This window comes from Cyprinus carpio, chromosome B1, assembly GCF_018340385.1.
Source record: "Cyprinus carpio isolate SPL01 chromosome B1, ASM1834038v1, whole genome shotgun sequence".
Lineage (NCBI taxonomy): Eukaryota > Metazoa > Chordata > Actinopteri > Cypriniformes > Cyprinidae > Cyprinus > Cyprinus carpio.
In genome coordinates, this window is record NC_056597.1 from 26,300,657 (window position 1) to 26,322,340 (window position 21,684).

At 37.9% G+C, this 21,684-nt stretch overlaps 1 protein-coding gene across 1 annotated transcript; it reads left to right on the top strand.

Annotated features, from left to right (window-relative positions):
* Positions 1 to 9,455: 9,455 nt before the first annotated feature.
* LOC109053131 (protein SON-like) lies at positions 9,456 to 20,936 on the top strand. The gene is made up of 10 exons (XM_042715992.1): positions 9,456 to 9,576; positions 10,952 to 11,334; positions 11,410 to 11,541; positions 12,393 to 12,611; positions 12,686 to 12,796; positions 14,021 to 14,137; positions 18,033 to 18,180; positions 18,255 to 18,320; positions 19,047 to 19,162; positions 20,365 to 20,936. Exons 1-10 carry the CDS (start codon positions 9,456 to 9,458, stop codon positions 20,521 to 20,523), a joined length of 1,572 nt encoding a protein of 523 aa, XP_042571926.1. The 3' UTR covers positions 20,524 to 20,936.
* The last annotated feature ends 748 nt before the right edge of the window (positions 20,937 to 21,684 follow it).

Below are 21,684 nucleotides of genomic sequence, written 5' to 3' on the forward strand. Positions count from 1 at the left end.
TATACCAATTTAACATTGAGAATAGATATTTAGACGATTTAGTTTACTCGCTGCCTCTGATTTTTTCCTTCTCTTCCAGCACTCTGTACACTCCAGCAGCTATTCGAAAGACCTACGCCACAGCCGCTCTACCACACTGAAAGCCTTCTCAGACGACGCTCATGACACGCAACAACGTTAAACGCCCGATAACACTGAACCACATCGCAATATCCTCTACTTTCTCCCTCGTTCTCCCTCCGTTTCTGTAATGCTTCATGCATAAGTGTCCTTCCTGCGTTTGTTACATATCAATGATGGCATAATAGGACTTGGGCTCTTATGGAGTTTACTCATGTTTTTTTGTTTCTCTCCAGCCTACACTCCCTCCAACTTTAAGTGATCTACTTCATGGACGCCAGAATTCTCGGCGCCAGCTCGGGCTTGGAGTCCCCGAAATGTAACAATCTACTCTTTGACCTCTCTCAATAATCAGACGCCTCCAGAGGAGCGCCAGCGGTGCGCCATGTGAGTGCCTTCAAAACGTTATATAAGCCCTGTTCTACAGACTTGTAAAGTTATATAAAACGTCACAGTACATATATTGCACTTTTGGATCTAAAGGGGAATTCATCACAAAAAAAAATTTAAAATTTGTTCTAATTTCTTACCATCGTAACCCATTTTTCCCCCCAAAATGTTTTTTGTTGTCTTGTGTTCCAACAGAAATCTTCAGAGCTGAACTGTTCACGCACTCGAAGAAACTTAACGTTGAGTGGAGGTAAGACCTATCCTTTTTCAAATTGCTACAACAATTTTTCCCTGTTTTTTTTTTCCTCTACAGTGGAATGATTTCAGACACAAGGCACTGAAGTACCAAGCCATGCATCCTACAGGTGAGGCTCAGACGGCAAAACAAACACAACCAGACACTGGAACCTTTCCAGAAACCTCCTGATGGCCCTTAACGCGCCGGTGTCTGCTCAAAGAACACAGGAAATGAGATGGACAGGAGAGTAGGGGGCTGTAAGTCTCAACTTTCTAATGGAGATTGTCCATTGATATGCCTCAGTACAGAAGTGACAAACCATACCAACTGCACGAAACACCAATAAATAAATAAATAAACTGGTCTTTTTACATAGAATTTTAGCTTTCTTCCTGTCCGGACTAAGTGTTTTCTTTTTCCACCTGTAGTAGCCAGCTAAATGGGAAGTGGTTTCTGAGCCTGAGAACATAAGAAGCGCCCAAGACTCTTCTGAGCATAAGGAAACACAAAAGATTTCCGGTTGAGGGGGGAAAATCCGCAGACAGGGAACTAGAACCTTCCAACCATCCTGATGACTTGACCACTGGGATGCCCAAGGAGGAACTCAGCGAAATTCACAGAGGGTTTCTGGCTGTGAAGTCTGCAAAATAATTTGCATTAAAGATTTTAGTGGTGCTTTGCTTTTTTCAAAACCTCTACGTATTATATTAAGGACAACATGAACATGCAAAACTGTGCATGGACAAACACTCAAGCTGTTCTTAAGAGAAATCAAGTATAACAATGACACTGAATAGATTTTGGATACCCTTTAATAGTGTAAGTTATTTTCTCCACAGTCTACAAATCCAGCAGCTATTGAGAAGAGGCAAGGAACAGAACCTTCCAGACGGCTTCCTGATGGACATGGACACTGGATGCTCAAGCACGAAGTTAGCAGAAATGAACAGAAGAAGTTCCGGCTGTATGTCTCTCTAAAGTACTTTAAAATGTCAATGCATATAATAGATTTTGACTATATGTAATCAGTTTTTTGTTTTCTCCACAGTCTACAATCCTCCAGCTTATTAGATGATGAAGGAAACACAGAATTCTCGCACTACTCTGGTGGGGATCCCAGAAACTGGACCAACTGCTGGAATCTCTAACAGAGATAAAGAACGCACGCCATGTGAGTGCTTCGAACCATGAATCAGCCATGTGTCTAAGACTGGAAGTTTTACACTACTTGTAATTTTGGTATATTATAAAGATTCTCAAAAATATGAATTCATGCTATTCGTACCATCTCTAAAATTTACAAATGTTTTTTTTTTTCTGCTTTCTGTTTTTTTTTTTTCTTCTACAGTGGATGATTAGACAAAGGCCTGGTACCAGCCTTACATCCTACAGAACTCAGATGAACAAAACAAGACACTGAACCTTCCAGAAACCTCCTGATGGACCTGAACGCCGGCCTATACTCGAACACACGAAAATAAGATGGACTTCTTCTGAACATAAGGAGAACCACAAAGCAGTTCCTGTTTGAGAATCCTTAGGCAAGGAAGCAGAACCTTCCAGACGCATCCTGATTGACACAAACACTGTATGCCCAAGGAGGAACTCAGCGAAATGAACATTAACAGAGTTTCCGGCTGTTAAGTCTGCAAATAATTTGCATTATAGAATTTAGTGGTGCTTTGCTTTGTTAAAACCCCTACGTATTATATATAATGTCAAGCATGAACATGCAAACTGCATGGAAAAACACTCAAGCTGTTCTTAAGAGAAATCAAGTATAACAATGACATTGAATAGAATTTTTTGGATACCTTTAATAGAGGTGTTATTTTCATCCACAGTCTACAATCCAGCAGCTATTGAGAAGAAGGCAAGGGAACAGAACCCTTCCAGACGCTTCCTGAGGGCCCATGGACACTGGGATGCTCAAGCACACGAAGGTAGCGAAATGGAACAGAAGAGTTTCCCGGCTGTAATGTCTGCTAAAGTCATTTTTTTTAAATATCCGTGCACCTAGTAGCCCTTTTGGGCATATTTAACTAGGGTTTTTTTTGTTTCTCTCCACAGTCTACAATCCCTCCACTGATGAGATGAGGGAAGGGATACCCAGAATTCTCTTGCGCCACTCTGGTGGATCCCAGAACTGGACAACGGCTGGAAATCTCTAACAGAGCTCCAGAGGAACGCAGCGCCATGTGAGTGCCTTCGAACCGTGATATCAGCCATGTTCTAAGACTTGAATGTTTTTTTTATGTAACTGGTCAGCTGGTAAGAGCTGTTGCGGGTCCACCTTATCTTTTAAGAGTGCCATTTATCTTACCATTTTTTTAAGCTCAGAACTTTCAATGCTAGAGAAGGAAGCTTAAAAAAATGTCATTGTTTGTGTGAACTATCTTTACAATACTGGTGTGTTCTTCCAGTCCGGATTTGAGTTGCAGACAAGCCTGAAGTTAGCCCAGCCGCACACCCTGCAGATGCTCAGTATGCATGACAATTGTATAGACGCAAACAGTAAAGCGGCTTAATAACGTTAGCAAAGTCAGCCGTGTTTTAGAATTGGTGAGCTTTTCCTTATGCAATGGACGTTATCGTTCCTTGTTGGGCTAATATGACACCATTAAGTAGCATAACTATTCATTGTCATCATCATTTGGAACATGTTTGAACTTTGTGTGCTATTATTAAAAAATGGCCTTGCACGCATGCAGGAAATACTGATTTTTTTTGGTGCATTTTTTTCCCCAGATGAGCTTGCCTGGTGGACAAAACGTTTTGGCTGTGTTCGTACGCCCTATGACTGCATGAAGACTCATGCTCAGAACATCTAGTTGACTGTACTGTTGTAATTCAGCAGGTTTCATCAATGCAATAAAAAGTGGTCATGCGATAGTTTGGAATGACCTGCAGCAAGTTATATCTGTAAAAAACAAAATAAGATGGGCAATTACGCAAGAATCATATTTTTGGTCTTTTGTTAACATGTTTTTTTACGTTTTAGTGACGGGGCTGGATGAGACATATCAGTCATGGCCGAAAAATATCTGCACACCTTGGTCAAATATGATCAAAGAAGGCTGTGAAAATTAATCGGCATTGGTTAATCCTTTTGATCTTTTATATTAAAAAAAAAAAACTCAAAAATCTAACGCTTTCATTGGATAATACGAAATTTAACAATGGGGGGAAATTATCATTAAGAAAACTAAATGTTTTTTCTCTGAAGCCACACCTTGGTCACACGTAAGGGTCATCCCCTTGTTAGTTCAAGCGTAGGGGAAACAACGAAAAAACCTCCAGGTTGGCAGACCCATCTGTTAGACAGAGTTAAATGTTCGTCCTAAAGGCCTGATGAGGGGGGAGAACACCTGAACAAGAGAACAGAGACCAGGACCGGTCACGCCAGAGAGACTCCAGAACAGCCTAGGGAGGAGGAGCCCACGCTCAAAGGGGGGGTGCTCAGACTTCTTCGCCGAAGGATTCAGCACCATCCTCGGCAGTTTCTGGTAGGGTTTCAGGGGCAGAGGACTGGAACTGGCTGGAGGCAGAAGCGTGGTTTTGAGACTCGTGACCCCATTTCTGTGTTGTTTTTGAGGTTTGAGTTTGGGTTGATTGTACGGGGGGAAGATCCTAAACAGGGACCCATTATAAGTAGTCAGATCAAACTTACTGAGGGGTTTTATCTGTTGGTATTTGATAGAATCCATGATGACCACAGTAGGCTAAAACAAGATGTCCAGGTATAGGCGCCACAACAGCAAACGATACAGCAGGTATACTTTCAGGGGGAGCACATGGGTATACTTTTTAAGCGGCGGGGCTGTGTTCACCAAACCAATACGTGGAGTGTTTGCGGGCTAAAAAGCAAAAGGGGGGAGGGGAGTCGGACCATAGAAGCCAGGCACCATTTGAAGTTCCAGGAGTGTCTGATAACGGAATTGCAGGGAGGGGTTGTTTTTGAGGGGGGAAGGCGAAGGAGAATTTTTCTTGAAACACCTCCGCAAACAGCATGTGTTGATGTAGGTGCTGGTTTGACATTTGTGGAAAAAAAAAAAAGGGTTCGTGGACGGCCAGAGGACTCAAACTATTTTTCCGGGCAATGTCTCCAGCTGTGACGCCGGGGAGAGTCTTATGCCACTCAGAGTCCTGTTAGCCACTCAAACGCTCTCCTCCTCACCCGTGCAGATAGGACGATATAGTACACACGTCCTCGTTCGGCAGGCAGATTTATAATAACATTTTCTGTGTGGCGTGGAATTCGGTTTAATTATTGCCCTGTTGGCTGGAATGGGAATGGGGGGAAGTTTGGCGCAAGCCAATAGGTGCTTCGGGCACCTGCACTCAGAAATATATTCTTTGGTTTTTCATCATGGTGATGGATGATGAAGGGAATTTGGCTTTGTTTTCAAGCACTCAGATTTATATTTCCTGTGAAACAGGGAAGCCTAATGATCGATAAGGGGCATGTTTCATAATCACCCTTGGAGTGGCTCAAAAAAATTGTGAATAGAATGGGAATATGACTTCAGAGATTATTTTACTCCAATAAGAATTTCTAGGGGGGTGCCAATAATTGTGTCGCAGATGTGTATTTGAGAAAAACATTAATTTTCATACTGAGATTTCCCCCTAATTTTGAAAATCTTATATCAAATGACCCAGTTTAAATGCGTATTATCAGATTTCTGTGAGTATTTCTGAATGTTAAAATAACAAGATCATATAGGATTAACAATGCAGATGGAATTGTTCGCCAGCCTTACAAGTCTGATCCTATTTACCAAGTGTGGTCCAATATTTTTTTGGCGCATAACTGTACTCCCTTTTTTTTTTGGCTGTCTTAGAGTTGTGTGGGGGATAAGACACAACTGTTTGCTATGCAGCCCGCAGATAAGACATCCAACGGTTCAAACTGTTCCAGCTCGTTCTTCTTCCTACTGGGAATACCTCTTGCGTAACGGTAGAATCACTGCTTGACGGGCGCGCAGCTGACCCTACCGCGCATTGTCATGCACTTGTCTCAGACATGAGAAACAATCACATGATGATCAAAAGCTGTTCTAATTTGCCAATGGCTGTACCAAGATACGTAGGTTAGTCTAAGCTGCGTGAACCCTCACATATTACAGCGCTCGTACTATGATCATATCTAATATGAAGCTTCTAAGTGAGCCTTTAAAATGATCAACATTATCAAAACTTTACTGAAAAACTCTGTTGCACACAATCTAGTACCTGCTTCCGTGGGTTCACACTGGCCTGTAGTTTTATGACTTTTCATCATCAAGTGAAAAAGTTTATTTTTTAGATATATATTAATTTGTACAAACATCACCTTTCAACTAGTGTTTCACGTGTCTTTTTGCTGTCAAATTTTTTACTGATTTTATGAGTTAAATTTTAATACTAATTGTTCCATTCTAAGTTATATTACAAAAATGAACACTTACTGAAGAAGAAGAAAAAAAAAAAAGAAAAAAGAAAAAAAAGCTGGACTGAAGCAAGTTAAGTTTACCCGATTATGATTTACCAGAATTTAATCTTACTTTTTGGCCATATCAAAACAATATCAGCTTAAGAGGGATAATCGAAGATCAAAACTGGGGTAACTTGTCACTACGTATAAGAGAAAAATATATTCCACATTGATTTATTATAAATAATAATAGTTTTTCATCATTATTATTATCTTTGTCAAGATTACTTTGATGTCGATCCTCGAGTATATCTGGTATTAAATTAATGTTTAATAGAAACAAAAACCCAAAGTTATATTGTTATAATCGTTTTAAATGTACAATACAATACCATTCTTCACATTTCGGATTGTGGCCGCCGTGCACGCCGTTTCGCGCCCGTAATTTTGGCCCGCTGCGGTGACCGGAAGAAGAATCTGGCTGAGGCCTTCTGGGATCTGGCGAACCCCACAACACTCTTAACTACGTGATGGCGAACCAATATCGTAGCATATTTTCAGGGATTTTCGTAATGAATAAGATTAAAGAAATCGAAGATGAGACTCAAGAAACACAGTAAAACTCCCCGATCTTTTGCCAGTGCCTCGCGTTGTACCGTAACGATTATTCGCAGCGTAACGGTTACTTGGTTTTTGTTCTAAGCCGGCTAACGGTAGCCAAACATTAGCGCTAAATGATCATGTAAATACAAATACAAACAAACGCGTCTTAACATACTAAAGTTGAATTATGTCGTGACTGGATTATATATATATTATATATATATATATATATATATATATATATATATAGGTATATCTATATATATATAGCGTTTGCTCTTAATGTTTGCGTTGCTATGCAGAAATATGCTGCAAAGTATTGTACTTACAGTACATCTACACTACAGTACAGTACAGTACAGTGAGGAAAAGATGGCAATACTATACTAATATATGCTATATTAGTGCCTTACAGGTGTATGTTGTCAGTTACATGTTACTCGAAAGGCGTGTACGTTTTTTTTTTGTTTTTCAAAGATCACTTGTACATTTTATAGATGCCCAGACACACGATATTAATTCACAAAATCATGTTTAAAAAGTGAATAATACAATGCTTTTGATGCAGTGTGCCAGATGACGCCACAGTGCTGAGCCTGGTGACGGAGAACAGAGAAGACGGACTGAAGGAGGAACACAATGAGCGCAGGGTCTCTGGCCAAGCAGTTACTCACCGATTCTTCTGTCACACTGGAATGCTTCGATGGCTGACACGAGTGTCCTGTCCGTTTGTGACCAATAGTGTGTGATGTTCCTTCTGGCACGGTCAGATAAAGTCTACAACGCGACTCTGACCTCCGAGATAGCACACGATAAGAGAGGACATCCAGCACCAAACACAGGAAGAGTAAAGAAGCACAAAAAACTCACAAAGCAAAAAAAAACACAAAAGCAAAAAGAAACGAACAAAAAGAAACGCAGAGAAGGGTGGGGAAAAAAAAAAAAAAAAAAAGACAGCAGTTCCTCAGACACCACAGTCCGACAAAGAGACTCAAGAAAGGGGCGATTACAAATGAACAAATACGTTAGCGTACACACAGATGATTTTAACGTCCCACTTTGTCCAAAAATTAAAATTAAATTCTGACCCACTGCGAGAATTAACTCCAATGTTCCTTTCGTTTTCTTACGTTTTGCTGTTTTTTGTTCCCACGTGTGTGGGTTGTTTAAAGTGGAAAGAGAAGAAAAAGAAAGAAAAAAGAAGAAAAAAAGCAAAGATGCAGACAAAGTTCAAAGACCTGGGCTCTTCCGATCCGAAAGCTCTTCGGCGTCTGCTTCCGAGTCCGAGTCCGAGTCGAAAGCACCGAGTGAAAATACGAAGCCGTCTTCAGCAGCTCGGTCTTCGAAGCCCCGAGCTCAAAAGACTCGTGTGCTGTTGGCCGAAGCCTCGCGGAGTTGCTGACATTATTCCCCAAGATTGAGAATTCTCGGGTCCACGGAGCACGGCACATCAAAAGGCCCGAGGGAGAGGAAGAGAAAAAAGAGAAAAAAGAAAATAGAGTTTTTTCTAGCAGGACATCGAAAAGTTAAGGAGGCTCCAGAGGACGACGATCCAGATCTAGATCACCCCGACGGAAGTCAGAACGCAGATCGAGGTCCCCGAAAAACGACAACGCCAAATCCAAGTCTAGAAATAGCTCCAAAAAGAGACTCTCACCAACGGAGTCAGAGAGAAGTAGATCGAGGTCTAAGACTCGCTGTCCTGATCTCGACATTCTGCGTCAGGCTAGAGGCAAGCGCTCAAGATCCAGGGCGGACCAGATCGAGGTGTCCGTCGTGATCTTAAGGAGGAACAGAAGGTCTACGTCGAAAATCTAGGTCCCGTCCCGCTCGATGCCACGGCGAATTGGGGGGTACACTGTGGACGCCGTTCCCCCGAGTCCGCCGGGAGTAAGTCTCGAAGCAGGTCCTTTCTGAAGTCTGATTTGAAACTGGGAAACTGAGTCGGAAGCCAGTGGACGAAAGTAAAAGTTCTGAAAATGCAAACAGATGTGTCTCAAGACACAACTGAGAATAGAGAAAGTCAGGGGCGCCGACAGTTGGCTGCAAACTCTGAAACGCCGTCCAACATCTCGAATCCGGGCTTTAAAGGATCTTGGCGACCGGTTCCCTTCTTGCCTGAGACCAAGTCTTCCCAAAAGTGCATTACACCAGAGGTGCCTTCGGAAGTGACCGATGTGTCCGAAGAACCTTCGACGTCCTCCACCGCTGCGCCAGAAGATTCCCAGAGTGCCGCCAACCCCGAGAAGAAAGCAAACCAGCGCCGCACCCAACTTTTGACTTCAAGCGAGACATCGCCGTCCAAATCCCAGTCACAGAATATCCAGAGCGGCCGTCGACCTTGTGCGGTCCAGATCAAAGTCCGCCAGCGAAGAAGAGAAAAATCCAGGTCGCCTTCGCGCTGTTCAGTCCTCGCTCGCCCCCTGAGGGAGGAAATCGCACAAGTCCGGACGAGAAGCAAGCGCTCGAAGTCTTCGGTCTCGCCTAAGAAGAAGAAGAAAGTCGAGATCGATCGCTCGCGCGGTCGGACCCGTCGGAGGAAGTCTCGGACCCCCGGACAGAAGCAGACGGTCGAAGTCGAGGAAGAGGGTCGCCGCTCGCGCGAAAGCGATTTCGATAGAGGAATCCCGATCCGGCTCGCGCTGGGAGGAGAGGTTTCGGAAGCCGCGCGCTGAACCAGCGGGACCGATGCGAAACGGGAACCCAGTCCGATCTCCGTTCCCTCATCCCTCCGGAGAGGAGAAGAAAAGATCAGCGTCCGGGACTCGACGAAGCACCAGCAAGACGCCGCCACGTCTTACAGAACTTGGTGAGTAAACTATCGATAGTCTTTTCTTTGCTTTTACACTGCAGGTCAAAAGTTTGGAATTATTATATGTGTTTTTAGAAAGATTTCTCTTCTGCTCACCAATCAGTAAAAACATTAAGATTGTGAAATATTCACCATTGTTTTCTATGGGAATATGTGACCCTGGGTGCATCATCTGAAAGATGAATAAATAATCTTTCCATTGATGTGTGGTTTGTTAGGAGGATAATATTTGTCTGAGATACAACTATTTGTAAATCTGGAATCTGAGGGTGCAAAAAAATCTAAATATTGAGAAAATCATCTTTAAAGTTGTTCAAATGAATTCTTAGCAATGCATATTACTAATCAAAAATTAAGTTTTGATATATTTACAGTAGGATATTTACAGAATATCTTCATGGAACATGATCTTTACTTAATATCCTAATGATTTTTGGCTTAAAAGAAAAATCAATAATTTTGACCCATACAGTGTATTGTTGTCTATTGCTACAAATATACCCCAGCGACTTAAGACTGCTTTTGTGCTGCAGGGACACATATTTAGTAAAATGTAATTTATTTCTGTGATGCGCAGCTGTATTTTCAGCATCATTACTCCAGTCTTCAGTGTCACATGATCTTCAGAAATCATTCTAATATGCTAATTTGCTGCTCAAGAAACATTTCTGATTATTATCAATGTTGAAAACAGTTGTGCTGCCGAGTATTTTTTGTGAAAACCATCATACATTTTATTTTATTTTTCAGGATTATTTTTTAACATTTAAATGTCTTTACTGTCACTTTTGATCAATTTAATGCATCCTTGCTGAATAAAAGTATGTATTTCTTTCATAAAAAAAGTAAAGATTTTCAGCTCTTAAAGCGTTTCTTATTTTCAGTGTTGAAAACATTATTATGAATGTTTTGCTGCTTAATAAAAAAACAGACAAGTTAAAATTAAAAAAATAATAAAATTAACACTTTAATTGCATTAACTTAGGATGCATTGAATTGATTAAAAGTGAAAGTAAATACATTTATAAAATATTTCTATTCCAAATAAATGCTGTTGTTTTAAACTTTCTATTCATTGAAAAAAAAATCCTGAAAAATATGATTTATGAAGGATCATGTGACACTGAAGACTGGATTAATGATGCTGAAAACTGGCAAGAATAAATTACGTTTTACTATATATTCACATAGAAAAAAAGTTTATTTAAATTGTAATAATATTTAATAATTTGTACTGCATTTTTGATCAAATAAAAGCAGCCTTGGTGAGCAGAAAAAACTTCTTTCAAAAACATAAAAAAAACTTAATTATTCCATCTTTTGCACAGTACTGTATCTTGCATTGGTCTTCTCTTAATCTCTTTTTTCTCAGATAAGGAGCAGTTGCTGGAAATAGCGAAGGCTAATGCTGCGGCTATGTGTGCCAAGGCCGGCGTGCCGATCCCAGAGAGTCTCAGGCCCAGATCGGTTCTTCAGATGCCCTTGCAAACCCCAAATCCCACATCCTTGTCTTTACAGTTGCCAGTGATGTCAAGCATGACGATGAACGCTGCTATGGCTAGTATGACCGCCGCCACCATGACCGCTGCTTTGTCCAGCATGGGTGCTCTGGCTTCCTTGCCACAGCTGGCCCCGTTACCGACAATCGTCAACAAGCCGCCGTCCTCCGCCACACCCAACCTCGCCAGTATCGAAGAAGCCAAAAAGAAAGTCACGAAGCAGGCGAACAGCTTCAGCATTAAAGAGCTGACCGAGGTAAGGCTTGTGCGTGTCCCCGCACTTTAGTGTTTCTTGATCTGCATTGAATCCATGCTTTATTTAATCCTTCAGAGATGCAAGAAGATCGCCGAGAGCAAGGAAGAGATGGCCATCGCAAAACCACACGTGTCGGACGATGAGGACGATGAAAGGCTAGTCGGAGCTTCCCTCAAGGAGAATAAAGGCATCGCGTTCAGTCTCGGTGTAAGTCTCGACGTTTTGCTTCAAAACTGTTACTGTCCTTCATACTCGAGTTTAGGGGTTAGCTTTAATCCTGTTACATCTTGGCATAAGCTGTTTATGTTATAAACATGAATTTTGCATTGAATTATGCAGCTTGATAGTTTAACCCTATTATATCTATTTTTTATACTGCAAATTATATGTGCTGTGATGCCTAAATTAACTTGTAGCATTTTTAAAAAAATCAGTTTCACCAAAAATTTACAAAAAAAAAAAAAAAAACACAAAAAATTGCATTTGCATTTTGTTTCTTTTATCTTTTATTTAGACAAAATAGTATAGAATTTTAATATATTTCTGTAGACAGAATTTTGTCAAATTATGAGAGAGCTTTTATGTTTATTTGATTTTTTTTTTTTTTTTTTTTTTTTTTTTTGGTAGTTTTTATTTTTATTTGTTTAGACAAAAGGATATAGAATTTGAATGGTTCCGATTAAACATGAATTTTATCTCAGATTTTTACAAATCTATTTTCATTGGTCGATATTGGATATTTTTAATTATGCTTGCATTTAGAATTCCTTTGCATCATCTGATGCTCATACAAAATAATTCTTTAAAAACTCTAATAACACCAGCAGATTATAAAATGAATATTTCTGCATTCTGTATATTATAATGCTGTGATGCCTGAATTCAGTTGTAGTGATTTATCAGTATTGGTTGATATTGGATATTTGATTTATTTATTTATTTATTTTATATACAGCTTCTTAATGCTCGTCTAAGTTAATCTAATATTTTAATAACACTGTTAAATGTATTGTACGTGATTTATTATTGCTGTGTCCCATATGCCTCTTTTCCTTCAGAACACCTCCATAAAGCCGTCCGTCCGAACCGAAGCGGTCTTCGCTAAGGAGTTCCCGGTGTCCTCCGGCTCCCAGCACAGGAAGAAGGAGGCCGATGGTGCGTATGGAGAGTGGGTGCCGGTCGAAAAGAAAATAGAAAAGCCATCTGCATCGAGTTCTTCTGGGCCTGAGGAGACCAGCAAGGACAGTGATAGTGTCTTTCCTGAAGCGCCTTCTCAGGTAAGTGTTCAGCTTCTCAAATCTCAGATGAGGATTTGGTTCAGCTTGTCCGAGCTCTTGTCTTTGGTTTCCAGCCGGTGGACATCACTTTGGCCGTCAGTGAGAGAGCGGTCGCTCAGAAGAGACTGGCGGAAAACCCTTTCGACATCAATGCCATGTGTATGCTAAATCGGGCTCAGGAGCAAGTACGTTTCCTCTCAAGGACACTGGTTTGAGAAGCTCGTGTGTTATATAATTGACAAATTTTGTACTAAAATATGAATCAGAAAATATAAAAATAAAGGCTTTTACAAAATTTTCATAAATGTAATATTTAAATGATATAAAATTTAAATATTAGATGAAAACCTTATATTAAATATTAGAAATGTTGCCTTGATTAAATTAAATATGATTGATTTAGCTTATAAAAATTACTAAAACTGAAATCTAAATAAAGAAATATGTAGAAATGTAAAAAAAAAAAAAAAAAACGAATAAAAATGACAAAAGCATATAAACTAAAACTCCACCTAAGATTAAAATGAAAACTGAAAAAAAAATAAAAAATAAAGGCATTCAAAAATATTCATGAAAATCATAATAGTGTAATATTAGAATATTAAACAAATATTAGATGAACTAAATAAGTGTTGTCATAGTAAAATGACTAAAATAATAAATAATAATAAATTCCTATAGAATATATATATATATATATATAGATATCTATATATATATATATATATATATATATATATATATATATATATATATATATATATATATATTATATATATATTATATATATATAGACAAAAACTAATAGCAAAAGCACAATCCCAAAATTACTAAAACCTGATATGAAAATGGACAATATAAAACTTAAACCTCATTTAAAAAATATTAATAAATGCTAAAGTATATGAATAATACTAAAATGTGACTCTGGGCACAAAAGCAGTCATATTTATATACACGGGTATATTTATAGCAATAACTAAAAATACGTTGTATGGGTCAAATTATACATTTTTCTTTAATGCCAAAAATCTTTAGGATATTTGCTACTATAAATATATCAAAACTTAATTTTTGATTAGTAATATGCATTGCTAAGAACTGCATCTGAACAACTTGAAAAATTTTTTTCTCAATATTTAGATTTTTTTGCACCCTCAGATTCCAGATTTTCAAATATTGTCCTCCTCACAAACCAGACATCAATGAAAAGCTATATATATTCAGCTTTCAGATGATGCATAAATCATAATTTTGAAGAATTGTCCCTTATGCCTGGTTTTGTGCTCCAGGGTCACGTATAACACATTGGCACAATTTTCAAAGCTCTCCATGTGAACTGCTCAACTTCAGCCTGGGCTGGAGACTTTGAGAATTGTGGTTTTGTATTTATTACTTGTGGTTCACAGGTTGATGCATGGGCCCAGTCCAACACGATCCCCGGCCTCTTCACAGGCTCCACCGGCGCTCAAGTGCTCTCGTCCGATGAGCTCTCCAACAGCGGCCCGCAGGCCTGGATTAAGAAGGTACAGCAAATCGACGGCACCACTCCTACTACGATGTTGGACATATATTGTGCTTGACGGTTTGTGTTTTGCATCATATTTGTGTGTTAAATTCCCAAGAATCAAAGTAGACGTCATTTCCTCATGCAAGTTGGCATAGTACAGTCAGACCCTTTTGACTTCTTGTGCTTAATTGAGAATTGCACTCTTCTGACATACGCTCACGTCACACACGGAGGGTGAAACCGACCCTGAAACGCTCAAAACACCCATCATGCACTCTTATAAAGTCATAAACATAAGAATTGTCATCTGTGATTGCTTTGCCAATTGGTGTACCCTTCCGAGTCGTCGATCAGAGCGCTTTTCATTTCGATTTTGCACTGAAGATGACGTCAGGGTGTCCTTGGAAATAGACTTGTTTTACTGACGTCAGCTGAAAGAAATAAAACGGCAAATAAAAGTGCAAATATTAGACCTGATCGGCATGTTTTGAGTCTCTCTGATGAAACCGTTGGGCGCGGGAGCGGTTGAACAGGTACACCACTTGTGCACGGTCACACAGATGTGTTAAATCTGAAATTCTGTCGTGGCAGATGCAATGATGGATGGGCAACGCAACCCACAGTACTCCTCTAAAAGTGTCTTTTGAGAGAGGGGAGGACGGAAGAGGATGTCTCTCTCTGCCCCCTCCTCTGATTGACCAATGAGGAGAGACATGCGCATCAGGAGCCGAAATCTGATTGGATGAGCACACCTGTGACCACACGTTTACAGCCTACAGTTAGATTCATGATATGTATTAATCTTGACACTATTGTTTACAAATATGGGGTCAGTGAGATTAAAAAAGAGGTGTTTCTGCTCACAGAGGCTGCATTTATTTGATCAAAAATACAGTAACAATTGTGAAATATTATTTAAATTTCAAATAGCTGTTTTTATGTGAATCTACAGTAAAATGTAATTTATTTCTGAGATCAAAGCTGTATTTTCAGCATCATTACTCCAGTCTTCAGTGTCACATGATCTTCAGAAATCATAATAATATACTGATTTGCTGCTCAAGAAACATTTCTGATTATCAATGTTGAAAACAGCTTTTATATTTTTGTTGAAACATTTGTGATACATTTTACGTTTTTTTACATTTTATTCTTTGATGTATAGAAAGTGGAATAGAGCTGCATTTATTTGAAAGTTTGTAAAATTTCTAAAATTTAAATAAAAATAGTTATATAGACATTAAAATACTAATAAAAATGACAAAAGCAGATACTAAAATTTGACAAAAAATATAAAATAAAAGGGCATTCAAAATATTCATAAATAATGTAATAGGATTTAAATAATATAAAATATAAATAGATTTTTTTTTTAAATATTGCCTTGACAAAAAATTTCTAAAACTGAAGTAGAATAAAGAAATATAGACATATTAAAAAAACTAATAAAAATGACAAAAGCAGATACTAAAATTTGACAAAAAATATAAAATAAAAGGGCATTCAAAATATGCATAATGTAATAGGATTTAAATAATATAAAATATAAATAGATTTTTTTTTTAAATATTGCCTAGACAAAAAATTCTAGCACTGAAATAGAATAAAGATATATAGAAATATAAAAAAAAATTAAAAATGACAAATGCAGATAACAAAATTAAAACTTAACTAAATATATAAAAATAAAGGCTCGTTTCAAAACATTCATAAATACTATAATAGTATCTAAATCATGTAAAACGAATATTAAATGAACTAAATAAGTGTTACTTAAATACTAAAGTTACTTAAACTTAAATAAAAATACGGTTATATATTAAAATATCTAAAAGCATGTAACAAAATGACTAAAACTTGAAATGAAAATAGAACACATTTGTAACGTTCTAAATGTCTCCACTGTCAATCTTGATCGATTTAAAGCATCCTTGCTTAATAAAAGTAACAGTTACTGACCCCAAATATTGAACAGCGGTGTAGTTATTCATTGAAAATGAATGAGTGTTTTATTATATAGATGTTTCCTGTCATATGATTAAAGCAATAAATCACTTGGGAGTTGTTTGTTATAGTTATTCAAAGAGTTTTTAGACGTTTCTAAAAAAATAAAATCACTGCCTTCATGTGTTAACCGTATTAAATGTACACAACATCCTGAAGGCTTTGGATGCAGACCTTTACATTAAGACACAGTTTTTATTTAGACTCGTGATGGTAAATACACGCTTGCAGAATAGCACGGTCTCTATTTAGAGACACCAGACGTTCACACAACCAAATACAGCTCTGGCAGTCTCACGCAAATGGCCAACTTTGCCTAGATACGACTGGGATATGTTTGGAGCTCACTCTTGACTTGAGAGCGGGGTCCAAACACCGAAGGTTGCATCTGATTCCCGGTTTTTAGTCCAAATGTGATTGGCGTGTCAAAAGGGCCTGGTCATGCACTAACTGCAGTCAAAAGAATGTGTGGGGTTTGGCATCCAGTGGGTGCGAGGTTCAAGCTCAATGCTCGGGATGGTGGGGTTGGGACACGGATGGACGAGGGGCGGGGGCTCACAGTTTGACCTGTGAACTCTCACCCCTCTGTATGGAAACTTGTTGCAGGGTCAGTCCTTGTAGCTGCCTCTTTGCCATGGTCACAGTCAGGCCCCTTCTATTCACGTCAGATGCTCGGCCGGTGATGGGGGCCTAGGTACGTACGTCCTCCAGCACCCTTCCTTCTATTCATGTGGATTTGTGTGTGAACTGATGCATTTCTGCCTTGTCCTCCTGTTTGTTTGCGCTGAACCGACTCAGAGCCTGAGATCTGTTCTCGGGACAGCGATCATGCTTCGCCCTGCTGAAGGCTCGCAACTTATTACTCATGTGTGATGGAAAATATGACACTGCCGGTCAAAAGATGGGGATTGTTTTTTGAAAGAAGCCTCTTCTGCTCATCAAGGCGGTGTTTATTTGTTTGAAAATTGTGAAATATTTTTGCTGTTTAAAATAGCTGCTTTTTATGCAAGTATCTTTTAAGCTGTAATTTATTTCTGTGATGCGCAGCTGTATTTTCAGCATCATTACTCCGGTCTTCAGTGTCACGTGATCTTCAGAAATCATAATAATATGATGATTTGCTGCTCGAGAAACATTTCTGATTATTATCAATGTTATAAATATTTTTCAGGATTCACAGATGAATAGAAAGTTTAAAAGAACAGTATTTATTTGAAATGTAAATCTTTTGTAGCATTATAAATGTCTTTACTGTTATTTTGAGCAATTTAATGCATCCTTGCTGAATAAACGTAATCTTAGATAAATGTGCTTCCACATAAATATTAAGCAGCAGAAACCTTTTTAACAATGATAATCAGAAATGTCTCTCAAGCAGCAAATATTAGAATGATTTCTGAAGATCACGTGACACTGAAGACTGGAGTAATGACGCTGAAAATACAGCTGCACATCACAGAAATAAATTACAGATTAACATACATTCACTCAGAAAACATCTGTTTTAAATTGTAAAAATATTTCACAAATATTGCTGTTTTTAGTGCATTTTTAATCAAATAAATGAAGCCTCGGTGAGAAGAAGAGACTTTATTTAAAAACATTCAAAATCTTAATCATTCCAAACTTTTGGCCGGTATTGTGTATTTGTTTATTTATTTCTATTTGTACTTGTTTAGTCACTTAGACCTGCAGCAGGTGAGAAATAAAGGACTCTGCATTTAAACATTATGCATATTCTTGACATAGTTAAAACAGAAGGCTATTCTATCTGATATCTGATATTAATTTAAACGGCTCCAGCTGAAGTGACCTGACTTCACCGAATGAGCCATTCTCTCACTGCTTCCCGTCTCTCTTGGTTTGCCTCTCTTTCTCTCTGTCTGGATCTGTCCCGTTCCACTCAGGACCAGTTCCTGCGGGCGGCGCCGGTCTCGGGCGGGATGGGGGAGTTACTGATGAGGAAGATGGGATGGAGGTCGGGGGAGGGTTTGGGGAAGCACAGGGAAGGGACGGTGGAGCCCATCATCATCGACTTCAAAACCGACCGCAAGGGTAAGAAGAGACCGGGATCAGCGTGTCATATGATCATCACTGAGATCTTAATGCTCATGTTTCGCTCCGCGCAGGCCTCGTAGCAGAAGGAGAGAAAACCCAGAAATCTGGCAACATCGTCGTGATGAAGGATCTTCTAGGTGAGTGTTTGATCACGAGACGCGCGTGTTTATGATCAAACAATGTTCATCACGTAAAGGTCAGAATAACTGCAGTAATATCTCCAGATGAACTCTTACTGGACTTCACTTGATTCTCCATCAATCATGTTTTAGAGTCTCAAATCTGATCATCAGGATCTTTTGAGGAGCGTTTGTTTCCAGAAGCTTTATTTTCACTGTTCCTCAGCGGAGGAATGATCTTCACAAGCCTCCAGAACATCTCACATCTTCTGAGGAGCCTTTATTTCTTCATCTCTCAATCACTTGCATTATATGTTTGGATCATTTACATCTCATCTTACTGAGACACATTACTGCAGATATAGAGCGAGCGCTGATATTTGCATTTTTGATCTTCTGAGGAGCCTTTATTTTTTTGCATTTTATGTCAGCGTCTGCTGTACTTTTATAAAAATCTCATTGATTTACATTTGATGAATTTCATTATATAAATATCAGCATCTGCAGCAAGTTGCATATTTTTGCTCAGTTTGAGTTTGAGCAGTTTTTCCTCCATATTCTCACTATATGAGGCATAAAAGCCTGATGGATCAAAGAGAAAACACTTGTTTTCAAACTTGTTTCTTTAGACTTTTAGATTTTGCCTGAGGTTCTATTAACTGTTCCGTTTATAAAAATACAAAAACAAACACATCTCCGCTCCGGCTGGTTCACGGGAATCCTGACGTGATGTTTATTCTGCAGGGAAGCATCCGGTGTCTGCTCTGATGGAGATGTGCAATAAGAAGAAGTGGCCACAGCCGGAGTTTGTGATGGTGCACCACAGCGGACCAGACCACCGCAAGAACTTCCTCTTCAAGGTTAGTTTAAGAGGGATTACTTTCAATATCATCGTTAAAAATGATGTACAACACACTCAAGTGAAACCAGTAGTGTGAATGTGAATGTAGACATTGCAATATTATAATTGAAACTACAGCTGCAATATTTAGTTTTTCTGCCATATGAAAAACGACAATAATGTTCACTATATAACTTGAATATTTGGACATAATTAATCATTCTAGAGTGGCTGTGGTGATTTTGGAGGGGAGTGTATTTACATAGAAAATAATAAAAAAAAAAACTTTTTAATCGCTAAACAATTTAGTACAAATTTGAGCTTTCACACTTGAAATAAACTCAGACAACTTTCAGTACCAATAAAATGAGTTTATAATCTCTGAGAAATCAGAGGCGACTTTTCCACTTGTTCCTATTGTGATTTATAATCCAGTATTTCAGTCTGATTTTTATTGTTAAATGTATCCTTAAAATAATTTTATTCAAATGTTTTCTTATTATTCTGTAAATTTTAAATGATGAAATAAAATAATTATTCAATAATATTTTTAAATAAATAAAATGAACTATTATTTAAAGTAATAATTAAAAAAAAACCTAATAGGATAAATAATTTGTGTTCATCTCTGTCATCATTTTATTAAATTTTTTTTATATTTATTAAAAATAAATAATTAGTAAAATACATAAAAATCTAGTATATTTCTAAAATATTACTACTGTAATATTATTGCATTGTAAAATAAATACTATAATTTCCTTTTAAAGTACAACTATAAATTACAATAATGTTTACTATATATATATGTATATATATATATATATATATGTATGTTATATATATATATATATAAATAGAATAAATAAAAATAAATTAAAAAATTTATATATATATATATATATATATATATATATATATATATATATATATATATAATATATAATTTAATTTAATTTTTTTTTTTTTTTTTGGAGAAAAACCACAGGGAGCAATTAAAACTTGTACAGCTGCTTTATGAATGCTTCCTGTTACAGGTTTGGGACATGCTTACTGACTTGAATACATCATGCATCCCTTAACTGAAAGTATATGAGAGATATGATTTTAATTTTGTGATCCGTTAATGCTAAAGAATTGTTTTTGACGTTAAGGATTTGGGGCTGAGTGCACAGATGTGTTGTTTGCTGTCAGTCAGATATATGTGTGTGTGTGTATCAGGTGGTGGTGAACGGGTGTGATTATCAGCCTCAGACGGCCAGTCCCAATAAGAAGCATGCCAAGGCGATGGCAGCGACGGTGGCTCTGCAGGCGATGGGAGAGGTGGCTGGAGACGGTGTTCATGCGGGCCCCGTCTTCACCGCCGCCACCAGCACATGACACGCCCCGAACATTTCACTTCCCATGTTTCCGTTAAAGCAATATCATCTGGATAAGGCATATCTATCAGTACTTTGTTCATTTCCTTCACCCATGTCCTCCTCGGTTTGGTAAAGCGATGGCCTTCGACACACCAGTGAGAATGAGACTTCGTATTTGACTAGGTTTGAACTGTGAAGGTTTGTGTTTGATGCATTTGACTGAACGGCATCATTGTTTTAAACTTGTAAATGTTTCATGCATGCTGTAAAATTGTTTTATCTTTATAAATGTTTTTTTTTTTTTTTCTTTGCTTTAAAGTTTAACCAGCCCCAGTTCATTACTTCTTTTATTTCTGAAGGCTTGTGTTCTGTTGCTGGCAGAGAACATGTTTTGTGATGAAACAATAAATGAGATATCTTGTCACTGGAAAACAAAGCTCTTTATTGTGTCTGGTCAGTTTCACATCTACTGTTTAGATGAAAATTACATCATAATTTACATTAGCTTTCACTTCACACGAAGCTTAAGTAGCTTTGTACAAAATATGTAAAACTCATTTTAGGTCATCAGTTTCAGTGTTAAATTCATACAAACAGCAAAAAAAAAAAATGCATGTTCCTAATTTTCAATTTTAGCAGTTTAGCAAAAACGTAGTTTATAATCAGGGTTTTTGTGGGTCTTAATTCACTCTTCCACAAAAAAGGCCTTAAATCAGAGCAGAAAGACTTAAAATCATAAATTAATGGCATTAAATCTTGCATGCGCTGCAAAAAAAATGAATACTTAAAAAAAAAAAAAAAACACACATTAGTAGATCTACACAGGCTTTGATTTTACTGAGCCATATTTTGCCTTGTGCTTTAATGATCAGGCACAAAAAAATAAAAGAAACCTTTACGAACATACAGAAAAATGAGCAGCACCATTTACAGCTTTAGAAATGAATAGCACCATATTTAAAGGTTCAAGAGGTTCATATAAAACAAATTACAAACTCCCCATTTCAGTCTGTTTTTAGTGAAAATGTGAGCTTAGTTAAAATCATGACAGAGCTCTTTAAAACTATATGAATAGATGAAAATATAATATATTTACAGGATATATGTGACCCTGGAGCACAAAACCAGTCATAAAGGTCAATTTTTCCAAAATTGAGATTTATACATCATCTGAAAGCTG